Source organism: Callorhinchus milii, unplaced genomic scaffold (assembly GCF_018977255.1).
Source record: "Callorhinchus milii isolate IMCB2004 unplaced genomic scaffold, IMCB_Cmil_1.0 Scaffold8, whole genome shotgun sequence".
Classification (NCBI taxonomy): Eukaryota; Metazoa; Chordata; class Chondrichthyes; order Chimaeriformes; family Callorhinchidae; genus Callorhinchus; species Callorhinchus milii.
In genome coordinates, this window is record NW_024704749.1 from 9,649,071 (window position 1) to 9,662,917 (window position 13,847).

General features: G+C 43.1%; 1 protein-coding gene across 1 annotated transcript in view; it reads right to left on the minus strand.

The window, feature by feature from the left end:
- The window catches only part of grk3 (G protein-coupled receptor kinase 3), a 69,769-nt gene that overhangs the window by 52,339 nt on the left and 3,583 nt on the right, over positions 1-13,847 (minus strand). Inside the window, exon 2 of the mRNA XM_007901920.2 lies at positions 10,887-10,963. Coding sequence (XP_007900111.1) covers positions 10,887-10,963 — 77 coding nt within the window. The remainder of the gene's footprint in view (positions 1-10,886; positions 10,964-13,847) is intronic.

Sequence of the window (13,847 nt, forward strand, 5' to 3'; positions counted from 1 at the left end):
CTCCATGAACCTGTACACATGTTTTTTATCTGCACTCGTGCGTGTGCCTATCCTGTGCTGGGTCATTTTCTAAATGGATTGCATGCAACACGTTCCCATGGGATAAGCTTTTAATAATAAAGCTAACCTGTTCTGACCATTAAGAGCGGTCTGATGTTCACTGCTGATGTTACAGGAAGGGCTTGAATGGAACACATGCAGTGACAAGACAGGTACAACTCAACAGGATGAGTGGCAACGTCACAAATTTCTGCCGTACATTCTGTCCTGCACGGATTGTAACTAAAATGAATAGGAAATGTATTTTTTTTAAAAAAAACTGAAACATATCACTGTTGGCAAAAAGGTTTAAACAAGGCCTTGAAAACATTTCCCCCCCCCCACAAAAGACTTGCGCAAGAATGACTTCTCCGTCAATAATCTGACCTCCTCTGCTAGACGTGAGGAATGGTGTGGCATTGTTTCAGGACCCTGGGAGCTTCAACCGCTCGCCGCAATATCCATTATTATCCGGTGGCTCTAAAGAACTAGAAGACAAGCTCACGACAGTGAGAGGTTAGGGAGTCAATGCAACACATCTACCAACACATCTATAGCTCAATATGTGATTTTGGTGCAAGGGGCCGAGCTGAGCAACAGGAAGGGCACTCCTTCCAGTAACTAGAACCAACCCTAGGAACTGTGCTCCAAAAGTAAGTAGCTAAGGAGTTCCCATAAGTCAGAGTGACTTTACTTCTGGTTTCCTTATTAAGCAGTTTGTTTGCAATTCTCATTTTTTTTTTAAAAAAACAGTCTCGGTCACATTAACATATCTAATATAACATACACCACCAGTCTGTGAATATTCCTGTAATTTTTCATCGCTAGAATCGTATATTTTTGGTGCATCACCTTCGGCACAACGTTACACCTGAGTTTCAAGTGCCTGCCCAGATGACAATGGAAACAAACTCTTCTCGACTGATAATAATACAATCATTAAATTTGGCATAGCACCGTTCACATGGGGAGGAGTCTGAAAGCGCTTGACAGGATAGACTGGAAAGCGTGATGGTGACTATGACTGTGGGCAAACACGGCAGCCAATTTACACACAGCAATGTCCCACAAAAAACCCTGAAAAGTGAATGAATCCATTTTAATCATCAAATTTAATCATTTGTTGATTGCTGGTCAGGACACCAGGATAAACTCCCTTTTCTTTTCAAATAGTGCCATGGGATCTTTAGTGTCCACCTGAACAGGCATTGGAGTGTTAGTTTAGACTATATGAATTCTAAATCCGCTGTGGGGCTTGAACCCACAACCTTCTGAATCAGAATGCTACCAACTAAGCCAGGCTGACACATTAAATACATCTGTATACATTAAAGAGAATGCAAACTGCTTTAAGATTTAATCTCATCTCTTTGGGAGAAGAAAGGAGAGAGGGCGTAGGAAGAGTGACACGAGACCACGGCCACAAACTGTCAACTACTCTTGTGATCTGTAACAAGGAGCCGCTGATCTCCTAAAGCACAGGCGAGGCCTAGTCACGTGGCAATGCTCTGCGGCACAGTGTTGAGTGGAGAAGACAACAGTGCACTTTCCAGCTCAACGTGGAACTGTGCGGAAGGCTTTCCTTCCCCTTTGCCTTAAAAGTCCTGCTGGCGCAACGCAGCTGCTATTTCAATCCGCCCATTGATCCTGACGGTGCATTTTCAGTGTGGAACCTCCTTCCGTTTCACCGGCCGCAGATGATTAAACTTCAATCTGCGCTGAACCAAGTGAGGCAGGCGTGTGCAGGAGCCAGCCTAACCCCGTGCCGCACTCCTCCTGAGAGCGGGTCATTTAGTGCACACACCGATCTGCAGGCCATTTGACGGCAGTAAATATAAAACAAAACATTTCTGACGCTTTGTTGATTTTTCAGAGGTTCACACTGACCGTGGTACCATCACCATCGCAACCATTGCAAAAAAAAAACTTCACTGATGGTTCTCAGTGCAAACAGTTTAGAACCAAGGCAAACGGATTGAGCAGGCCTCAGTGTAAAGGCTGGGATATAGGAGGATGCTCCTGCTAGTGTATGTATGTGTGTGTGCATGTACGCTGCTGGTGTTATGGATACAGAGAATGAGGGAACGTGTGTGTGTGTGTGTGTGTGTGTGTGTGAGAGAGTGTAAGAAAACCCATGGTTGAGGGTTTACACATGAATAAAGGACAGTGCGCCATGAGAAACAGGTGGAGGGTACTTTCCCCATCAAGCCTGTTCCAGCAGTTTATTTTATCAAAATGTTTTCTGATATTATTTCTAACTGACTGAACTACAATTTTAGGACAATATCCCATTGTTTTTAGATCCCTGTACCAGAGGTCAAAGTTATAATAATAATAATCCTTGCATTTAATACAGCAGCTTACCATATCGTGGAGATGTCTAAAAGCACTTCCCAGGATATGCGTTAAGGTGGTGTCACTGTGGTATTTTGTCCCCATTTAAACTGTCAACTATCATTAAATTAAACATCATCCTTTGCCCTCCTCCGATCCAGAGAATATAACCCTTGTTATCCAGCTTCTCATGATAGTTAATCCATTTCATATCACACATTCACCTGACAAATCATTGCTAGATGCCTCCAATGCCAATATATCTTTGCTACGGTTGGATGGCCAATGGGTCCGTTTGAGACCATATGTGGAGTCCTTTAGCTCAGTGGTTAGAGACTCGCCTCTCAAGCGAGAGACCTGGGTTTGATTCCCGGCAGGGCAAAACTTTGGGCAAGTTTCCTTACTCCACACGCCTAATAATAATCCCTCAAGAAAAATAAATAATAAATTGGTCACTTCAATCCACAACTGTTTGTGCGACACTGCTTTGCGCAATTTGGCTGCCGCATTTCGCTCACATATATACAATCAGTTCACTTTTGAGTATGTTCTGTGAAGCGCTTTGGGACATCTAGAAGATGTGAAAAGTGCTATATGAAATGCAAGGATTATTATTAATATATGCTACCAATAAATTAAATGATGGGGACAACAGGGTAAGAAATTCGCCAAGGAACACTGACAACAAATAGATTAGTTCCAATAGAATAACCTAGGGGCAGCTTTGTTTAATCTTTAGTCATCTTAAATCAGAGGAAAACATACCAGAAACGTGATTACATCTTAAATCAGATCTCAATTTTCAGCAGTGAATGTCAACCAGCAATGTCTACAGAGTTGATGGTAGAGGCCAGTTCCCATTTAGCGCAGAAAAGTAGTTCTCCAAAAAGGACTAAGGCAACCAACACTTTTTTGGAGCATAAATTGAATGAACACATTGGGTACAGATTGGCAGAATGACCTTACAAGTGGTCATCCCAATCCCTAGAAATGTAGGAATTGTATCCGAGACAGGATGGGATGGGGAAGGAACAGTATTTTCCAGCACACTCTTCAGTCACAGTGGTTCCTTCCAACCAAATAGGAACTGGCCTCTACCATCAACTCTGTAGACATTGCTGGTTGACATTCACTGCTGAAAATTGAGATGTGATCTGATTCTAGAATTATGGAAGAAACAGAAGGAGGCCATTCAGCCCATCGTGCCCGTGACAGCTCTTGAAAGAGCTATCCAACTTAATTCCATTCCCTCACTCTCTCCCCATAGATAGAATCAACCTGCCCGAGGCTAAAGTACTGAAATGGAGCTACAGCGCTTGGAGGGTTAATAACGAAATAAGTGCATGACGGTGGCAGGCACCTTCCGCTATCCCACCTCCCCTTCCCCCACTACTTCCTGTTCAACTCGGTCCTTCCTGTATTCTCAGGTTACAGATTTTCTTCAGAAGCTGTCTCACCAGAATAAGAGGAACTTATAAAAGATTTTCTCACAGTGCTCAGTCTAATCTGGAGAGAGTGGCACTTGCGTCTGTCGCTGATAAACTATCCATTGACACTAAGTTTATACATGAAATAGGATCTTGTTGCTGTGTAAATCAAATATACCCAAAATATGCTACGTTCACAATTTAAATAAATTTCAATTCCGCTGTTTATTCAAAGTCATTGTGTTTGAAAGTCAATGTAAAATTTATTATGCAAATCAGTCCACAAGAAAACACATAATATTGATCAAAGAGCAGGTAACAACCATTCTACAACAAACAAATACGACAACAAACACTTGCATTTGAATAGAGTCTTGGAGCTACAGTAGTTTCATTGTTTTAGTTAGATCAGGAATAGCACTTTGACTAGATCAGCTTTGTATATTTAAAATTCAACACATTAGACTGTCAAAGAAGGAGGCCATTCGGCCTATCGTGCCTCTCTTTGAAAGAGCTATCCAACTAATCTGACTCCCCCACTGTTACCCCATAGCCCTGCAAAGTTTTGCATTAAAAGGACCTATCCAATTCCCTTTCAAAAGCTACTATGGAATCTGCTTCCCCACCCTCGAAGGCAGTACTTTCCAAACAATAACAACTGTCCGAGGAACAAAAATTCTCCTCGTCTCCCCTCTGGTTCTTCTGCCAATTATCTTAAATTATTGGCGAGCATTGTTTTTTTTCGGGGAGGGAGGGGAAGCTTTCTCTCCCACGCTTCAATACCTATGTTGATTCGCTGTTAATCTTTCCCAGGCCATATTTATGTTCTTGGAAAAAATTATGTCTACTTGACTTGGACCATGGAAGCCACATTTGAGGGACTGGGTTTAAAATCCAAGCAATACAAGATTTAAACATCTCTATCGATTCACTTCTACAGATGTCTGGGGCAGAACATTCCACAACTTCACAACCCTCTGGGAGAAGAAACACTTCCTGACTTCAGTTTTAACTGTCTTGGTTCGGATTTTAAAGCTACGCCCTCTCGTAATGGTTCCCTCAAACCAAGGGTAAGAATTGTCTGCCATTTAACCTGTCAAGTCCTTTCATTTTGTTTGAATACCTTAATCAAATCACCCCATAACTTTGTTTGCTCTAAGGACTATAACCCCAATTTACTAAGCCTCTCGTCATAGTTGATCTCATCATAGCTAAATCCCTTCAGCCAAGAAATTAATCCAGTGGACCATTGTCACTGGATGCCCTCCAAGGCGAGTATATTGGGTGCCAAAAACTGAATACAGTATTCGTAATGAGTTCTGACCATTGCAGAACTCTATCGCAGTACTGAAAACACTATTGTTCATGGTGGGTGCTGTACTTAATATCAGATGTTAAACTGAGGTTCTGCCTGCCTTTTCTTCAGGCTGATACTAAAGATCCTGTGACATTATTGGAAATGAGAAGTAATTTTTTTTCCCAGGGTCCGCCAACAATTTGCCAGATACATTGATCGCTGCTATTTTTTTTGACTTGGTCATACAAATATAAAAGGTCATCATGTTTGTCGATAAAAACAATTACCAACCTAACGATTATGTAAAACGCTTTGAATCACTTAATACATGACAATAAATTGGTCATTTTCAATGGTCTACGACTGTTTGTGAGACACTGCTGTGCGCAATTGGCTGCCGCGTTCGCCCACAAATATACAGCCAATTCACTTTACAGTGTGTTCTGTGAAGCGCTCTGGGACGTCCTCCCGACGTGAAAAGCGCTGTATCAAATGCAAGGATTATTATTATTACTAATCTACACAATAAGTAAGGTGCTACAGTCAAAATTCAAGCTTTTTTTCCCCCCTTATGTTTGCCTACAAATGTGCAGTCACTAATCTCTCCAATAAATCCTGTGAAGTGTTTTGTTGATGTAATAAAGTACTATATCAAATCCAATGATCAGTATAACTCGATATAAAACTTCAGACAGTCCCTTCCAGTGCAATCCACTGCAGGTTTCACTCACTACCTGCGGAATGAAAACCTGATACCAGCCCCTGTCAAATTTAAACAGTGTGTTGTTGTGAAGGTGAGGAAAAGCCTGTGGTCAGTAATTAGCACAATAAACAACTTGCCATTTGAATATCTGGCTACAGTGACAGTGTGGCAGTGTGATTCCAGTGCAAGTGCAGCAGTCAATATTGTCTTAGCAAAGGTCACTGAGCCAAGCTTGTTCCCGGCTTTCTGTCCCCACAACGCTTACGCACTCAGGCCTGCGAAGGATACAACCGACCTTCACCCCAGGGCTAACTCCAGCCCCTTGATCCACAGAGGACAAGCACTGAATGCTTTGCAATGGCAGTATTGCTCAGATTTCAACACTTTTTAAGCTCACAGTCCAGGCGGGCACTCCTTGTAACTTGGGAGGGGAGGTGGGATGGGGAGAAAGTGTGGGGGGAGTGCCACGGTATTGTCAGAGGTGCAGTCCTCAAATTAGAGAGTCCCATCCATCTGTTCTGGTGGGCAATAAAGATCACATAGCTGATAAAGTAACTGATGCTTGATGCTGCTGCTGGAAAGCGTTACCTGGAGTTTGCAAACACACATTCATATATCCAGAGCATGATATCACTTGACCTTGACTTGACTGCTGCTCGAGCCCCACATCTTCAATTGATGAAATCGTTGCTTAATAAATAAGGGATCTCGGCAGGAGGATCGTGGCAACGCTCTCACGCTTGGCAACAGAATGTCGAAATCGAGTCAATACTCAGTAGTTAGGAAATTTTCATGTGTAGGTTGCATATATATATGTGGAACTCAAGTTTGATTTAGATACTCTTAGGCATGGTAATAACTTTCCGCCTGTGTTGGAGATCCACCTAATCAAAAAAAAGTGGGGAGGGGGCACTAATCACTTGCCCGATACCAAAAATAGCGACGGTCAAACTGAGCCAGAGACTGTCGTGAGACACCCACTTGAGGTCAGTTAAAGTGGTATCCACCTTTTCGTCTTGCCCAGCATATTCTGGGACATCACAGGGAAAAAATCAGTGAGAATACCACTCCAGTAACTAAACTATAAAATGTTCTGAAAGTAGAAAATAAAGGATTCGGGGCTGGTCGCTAACAGACGCTGAACGTCCACAGTAAAAAGCCAGACAGCACAACAGAAGCTACCGTTGGACCTTGCTACACCAATGTCCAACCTCTCAGATAGTGTAAGTACTGGCTCCACTGTAAGGATCCTGTGAACTGGAGCACAACGCACTTAACATAATCCAAAGAGAGATGCCTATTGGTTCAAATCAGTCACTCCTGATACTGACCTGTTGAAAACGTACTGCGGTTTCTGTTAAATCAGACGCAATGCCAACAATGGATGTTCGAAAACACAGCACAATCATTACTGGCAATTTAACTGCTTCGCTGAATAAAATTCTCCGCCTGTCATCCTTCTGTACAGCACCGTTGATTGCCCCGGACTCATTATTCTGCTTGCCTGATTTTCACCACGTTTTTACAAATCTGCTAAAGAGATCTGAGTGAACAACTCTGCTGCATGAGTCATGTGAAGGAGATCTGGGGCCAGCTGGCTCCTGCCCATGCACATTGCATTAGCGGCACAATGCATGGATGAGCATGCCTCTGCTACATTATCATAGCAGCTTACAACACAGAAGGCCATCCAGTTCATCATGTGTAACACTACTACCGCACGTGATCAGTGTTGGGTCATCATGATCACCACAACAACCGTGTCCCAGGCCTCCTGAGGCTCAAGGCCCGATCGGCCTTAAACCGTCACACCCAGGTACGCCTCGGACGCCCTCCGGTCTCAGCAAGTCCGAAAGTGCAATGTGCCGGTGACCATTCATCTATCCAGCAGGCATATCCAAAGAGCGAGTGTCACCTCCACACTATGTCGCTGCACACATCGCTGGTAAGCTGGTCTGAGTCGACTCTATGTCATTCATAACACGGTTGAAGCTGTGTATGCCAAGAATCCGGCGCTGCCACCACGTATGAAACGCTCGAAGCACAACCTCTTGAGCAGCTTCCACATCTCAGAGCCATATACAGGAACATCGACATTCACACATGCTCTGCAAATGCACAGCTTTGTAGCCATGGACAGGCATCGCTGCCTCCAGACCTTGCCAAGCTGTTCATCCCGATCACACCATGCAGGCATCCGGTCCGCAGTTACATCATCTTGTCTGTGCCGGCTCCTTTAAGAGTAATCCTCTCAGTCCCATTTACCTGCCCTTTCCCCGTACCCCTGTAATTGACTCCTTTTTAGGTATTAATCTAGTTTCCGTTTGATAGCTAATATCGATTCTGCCTCAATCTCTGCTCTTGCCATATCCTAACCCTTCTCCTAACTTCTCCATTCGTCCCACATTGATCAATACGCAGGTGTGCTTGAGCTTCACTAAACTATACATATTACCAGTGCTTTGCTGCCAAATCAAAACAAGCAAGATTTCCGAGGAGCCGCAAGCAATGTAGGAGCAGGCAGGCATGGGTGGGGAGGCGTGCACGAGTGGTAGGCAGGCATTGACTGAATGCACCTCTGAAATTTCCATCCCTGAAACTTTTACGGCTTTCATGCTGTGTTGGGGCTACAGGCCAGCTGTTCCAGCTCTCCTTCACATGAATAAATCATCACTTACAGCAGTTACTGAGGCTGCACACAGCCATTTGATAAACAGGCCTCCAGAAGGAGAAGATGCTGTATTAATGGGGGGTAGGGGAAAGTACAATTCATATCCTCAATAGAGAACACAGCAACACATATAGTCCCCCATTTCGTCATCCCTCCCCCCAGTATAGTTGGCATCCTCCTGGATAGCTCCCTGCCTTGCCATCCCCATACAGGTCCCTGCCTTTTCCCCTGCCCCCAATACAGCTCCCCATGTGTTCCCTCCCCCTGTAAAACTGCACATCTTCCCCCACACCATAGTTTCCCCTCCCCCCCCACAATATAGGTTCCTATGTTTCCCTCCCCCCCCATAGCCTGTGTTACACCCCAATAAACCTCCCCGTTTTTCTCCATGCTCAAGTACACCTCCCCATGTTCCCTCACCCCAGTACAGATCTGTGTTGCTGGTATCATCACGCCGTCCTGTATAACTTACTGTACCCTTGGTGCATTCACCCTATACGACTCCCTGTGAAAGCACTGCTCCCCTCATCCTGTAGCTCTCAGTAAATATTTATTACAAATTAACAACAGCACGAGACAAAATCATACTCAAGTCAGCGGCTTGACACATGAGAACGTCATAGCTTGAAAAAGCAATCAGCGAGTAATGTGATAATGTTTCGGGTCACAAAATTCAGGGGTGGGTCGGTGAAGGTAGCAACTAATAACAAAAATGATCAGCAAAGTCAACATTGTATGCATGAGACTGCAAAAGGAATTCAATTATTTTGTAGCTTGTATATATCTAGACTAGAATATCCTCCGCTCACCCCGCGCCCCCCCACCCAAAATTAACAATAGAAGATAATCGAACGTTTTGTCTTCCTCAACATAGATTCAGTTACGAAACCCTGCACCTCAGTAAGACACGTCTCAAGGTAAAAAAAACTCAACAAGTCCATCACCTAAAGCGCTGTCATTTGAGTTGCTTTCATCACCTGTTGAGTCATCAGTGACAGCAATCACACACACACACACCTTTATTCAGGACAGCGAACCTTTCATACAAGGAGGTACGGACAGTTCCAAAAAAAGAACATCAGGGACACAAGCTTCACAGAAGCAATGGGTGAACCTTGGCTCTATATCAGTTATATAATTGCCATGCTTTTTTTTTCATCATCACCTATTCTTTATATCTATATTAATTACATATTGAACAAAATGTCAAATCCGCAACACCTTTCATTTGACCTTTGTCACCCAGTTTCTATTGTTTCCAATCAATCGAATTGGAAACTCCCCATCCAAAAGACAATTCTGCAAAAGGTTGAACGCTGGCAAACAGCAAGTTGTGGGACAGAACTAAATTCCAGACAAAGCAGCCAATATTGTGCCACATAACATACTTAAATAAGGGGTGGACGAATATCTGTTTGGAACAGGATTGAGGGTAAGAAGCATAAGTACTAATAGAGGTGATCAAGGGCTTTGCAGAACACGATTAGTCCTTTCCAGGCTTTGGACTAAACTCCTGAAAGGGATTAAACTCCCCAGCCACCTGGTTCTTTCGTTTAGCACCCAGACTGTTCAACAGTAAAGCTGAAACTGCCTGCCTTCTTACAGTTCTGCTCAGATTGGGACTTTTTATGGTAACTGAAAGCACTAAAAATTCATAATTACAACACTTCCAAACTAAGCTCTGAAGCAGAACATCAACATGCCCTCTGGGAAGAAAGAATCTGGCATCTTGGAACGGCTTTCTGTTGTTTTATTCTTTCTACGGTCAGAACAAATAATAAATCACCTGAACCCTTGACGGCAAAACTGGCGTGGAGAATGTAGGTGCGCAGGAACAAACAGGACTGGAAAATATCATTTCAGTCCATCTGTCACCTTCCTGTCCTGTCGCCCAACACAAAGTAAAATAAATAATTTTGTGGTACTCTTTCTCTCACATCCCTCAAATCGATATTGTCACTAGAGAGTTAATTCCCTCCAGAATTTGATGATCCAATAGGCCGGCTGGCCCGCCTGCACTCGTTTGCTGAGCAGACCAATACATATGTTCACCGTTCAATGTTTTTTTTAATATTCTATGTCTCACACAATTAACCTCTCACACAATCCTTCCATTTAGTTGCATTTGGGCCCTGCCACTCCGGGAAACCAGTCTGCCCTTTACCACATTCAGTGTGCGATAAAATTCCCTTTTTCAGACCAAAGTGGATTACAGCACAAGTAGAGCCAGTGATTAGGCGGTCGAACAGTAGATCAGGGAGCCAACATACTTTTACAACAGGTCTGACATTTTCACCTGAGACATGGGGCATCTTTAAAAATGGAATGAATCTCCAGTGAAATATTCCAGGCCCTGCAGCAAAGCATTAGAAGTCAACACGGGCGCGCCTTTCATTCACAAAGCTGGGCACTCACCAATTTTCTGGTTGAAAATCTTCTCAAAGGTCAACTCGTCTCGCTCCTCGAGGTATTTCTGCATAACACTGCGAATACTGTGAATGAAAACATTTTTAAAAAATAGATGAGTTCTATTAAGCAAAAAGTTCCGCAACAATATGTTGACTTTTAAAATGAACACACAGAACGTACAATTTCAATGCAAATTATTTTCTTCAATTTTCCTCTGAAAGAGGAAGCAGTCTAACATTAGTTCTGCATCGAGAGACATAGAATACTACAATAATTTACACTTAATTGGCACTTCCACGTAGGAAAATGACTCAATGCACTTGGCACGATGGAGTGGGATCCTGAACAAGGTTGGGGGTGACCAAAGGCACAGTCAAGGCGGTAGATTTTTGGAAATGTTTTGAAAGCAGAGAGGGAAGATGCAAGACAGAGAGATTTAGGAAGAGAGTTCCAAGGAGCAGGGTCAAAGTGGTCGAATGCATGTCAAATGACAGTGGAGGAGGAGACAAAAGACATGATAATTTTACTGCACAGTGTAGTGACTATATATTTGTAAGCGAGCAGCTGATTTGCAACAACTCATTGAATGATCACTATATTAAACTGTCAGGCCTACACCATGAACTCAAAGTCCTCATGAGCATTGACCTAGACGTCAATCTTCTGACTCAAGAGAGCTGCAAAGTGGGCTCGGCTGACACCTGTCACATAGAAGATATGTAAACAAACAATTATCTTTATGGTGCAGAGCTCCTGGGCATGCAACAAAGCTTTTTCTTTGGGCCTTTAGCTGGAGTCCATGAACAAATTGTGAGGTGGTAAAAAAATAGGGGAAGTAGCTGCAGGAAGGGTTTTGACCTACATCACCTGCTGCCTATCACACCGGAGGTGGCTTCATGGTGGGTACATCTATTTACCAAACCCCCTCACATGAGGACCTGGATCAATCAGTTGATGTTGAGATGTTGTAGCATTGAACATGGACCTCCAGAACATCAAGGTGGCTGGCACTTACTGTCTTGTGTAGGCCCTCCTACCACGTTGAAGACAGAAGTCCATCAATCACCCAATGAGGAAACACTGAGGCTTGCGACAACAGCTGCTAGGCAATTACCTGGACAAACTCATGTTATTTATATATCCAGGGCTTAGTATCCACCTTACTGGATCAGAATCGAGTCAATCCATTATGATGGACTTTGTAGTTCAGTTCCTGAGCCAGGTGCCCACAGTACTACAGGGCATTGCTGATGATAGAACAACCAGTTTGACTTCATTAGCAGGACACTGAGGGGCAATCATGTCACTGGGAGCAAGAACACTTCCCGCTCTGCGTCTGTTTGCAGAGTGAGCGAAAATCCTAACAGGAGGGTGGGCCTAGCTGGACAATCAACAAGAAGCTTGTCCACTGTGCGCTCAATGGCAAACTCTCCAGTTTTAGCAGGTTACATTCCAACACACATTCCGGGGATCCCAAACCTTGGCTCCCACAAACCTGTTCCGAATATTCTCTGGAATTAGGTAAGCAGGGTGCATCCCTGCAGGGACACAGAGCACATTCCTTTCCAGACACAGGGAAAACACCACCCATAGGTAGCAGGCATAGGTGGAACTGCAGCCTGGATACTCTGTCTTAATCTGATTTAGTCTAGTCTGAATTAGATATTCTTAAACGTGGTGATGAGTTTCTGCAAGCGTCAGCCTCACCAAAATAAAGGCCAAATAGAGGGCATGAATTCAAGATCAACTAAAATAAGTTTTCTTTTACAGAATTACAGTATTAGGATATGCAATGCCCGACCAAAATTGCAGTTGAAGATGGATCTATAATATCTTTTAAAAGGGAATTATTTACCAATAAAAATAACTTGCATTTTAATATAGTGTTCTTCGTATAGGATAACTCCCGAGTGCTTTACAAAGAAGGGATCGGCATTCGAGTGAGGGAGAGAGGGAAAAGGACCATAAATAATAATCATTATAATAATAATAATAATCATTGCGCTTGATAATGCTAATTAAATATAAAATAATTTGATAATGCTAATTCAAAATAAAATATTATTTATTTTCGTGTTGGAAAGATGTTTCAAAGTGCTTCACAGCATTTACTGTAAAGTGTAGTGATTGCGTATTCTGTCGGCAAAAGTACTACAGTGACCTGGTTCAGCTCCAACCAAGGAGGTGAGGGGGAGGAGAGACCATCGAGTCAAAGAGGTATGTTTTAAGGCAAGACTTAAGACAGATAGAGAATAGGGAGTGTAGAGGGAGGGAGTTCAGAAGTTGGGGGTGCAGTATCTAAAAGCTCAGGCACCAACGGTGATGTAGAGAGTGTAGGGTACATACAGCAAGCCTGAATTAAACAAGCAGAAGAGGTGAGCAGAGGAGTGCAGTAGCCATGTATTATCCTATTGCTCACAATGCACTGAGAGCAACAGGTCGTCTGAATTGTTCCATCCTTCTTACGTTCATCTGTAGGATAAGAAGACTGCAATAATCTGACAGACTGCACATCAGCATGTGAGGAACAAGCACAGGAGAAAACAATATCAGTTCTGAAAAATTATTAGGTGTAAGGTCAAAGCCTATTATTCTGCAGGACACCATGAACTTCAGAAAGCGTAGGAGAAGAATTCAAATAAATATAAAACAGTGGTGCTGATTTCTATTAGCCTTTGCCCTCTAATTCCAACCAGTTTATTTGTATAAGTTAGCACTTGTTCACCTCTTGCCTTTAAATCAACAGCGATAAAAGATAAAGCCGGGAATGCAGGATTTCCTATAATACATTGAGGATCCTGGGTGTCATAATGCTGGACACCAGTAAGTTTGCAAAGATAAAATTGAGTGCTGAACACCCAGTACAATGTACTACATCATAATAGAATAACAATAATAATCCTTGGTTTTGAGATTGAAACTGTAGGAGGTTGCTTCCCATTTTAAAGTGTAGTAGTTGGATATTTT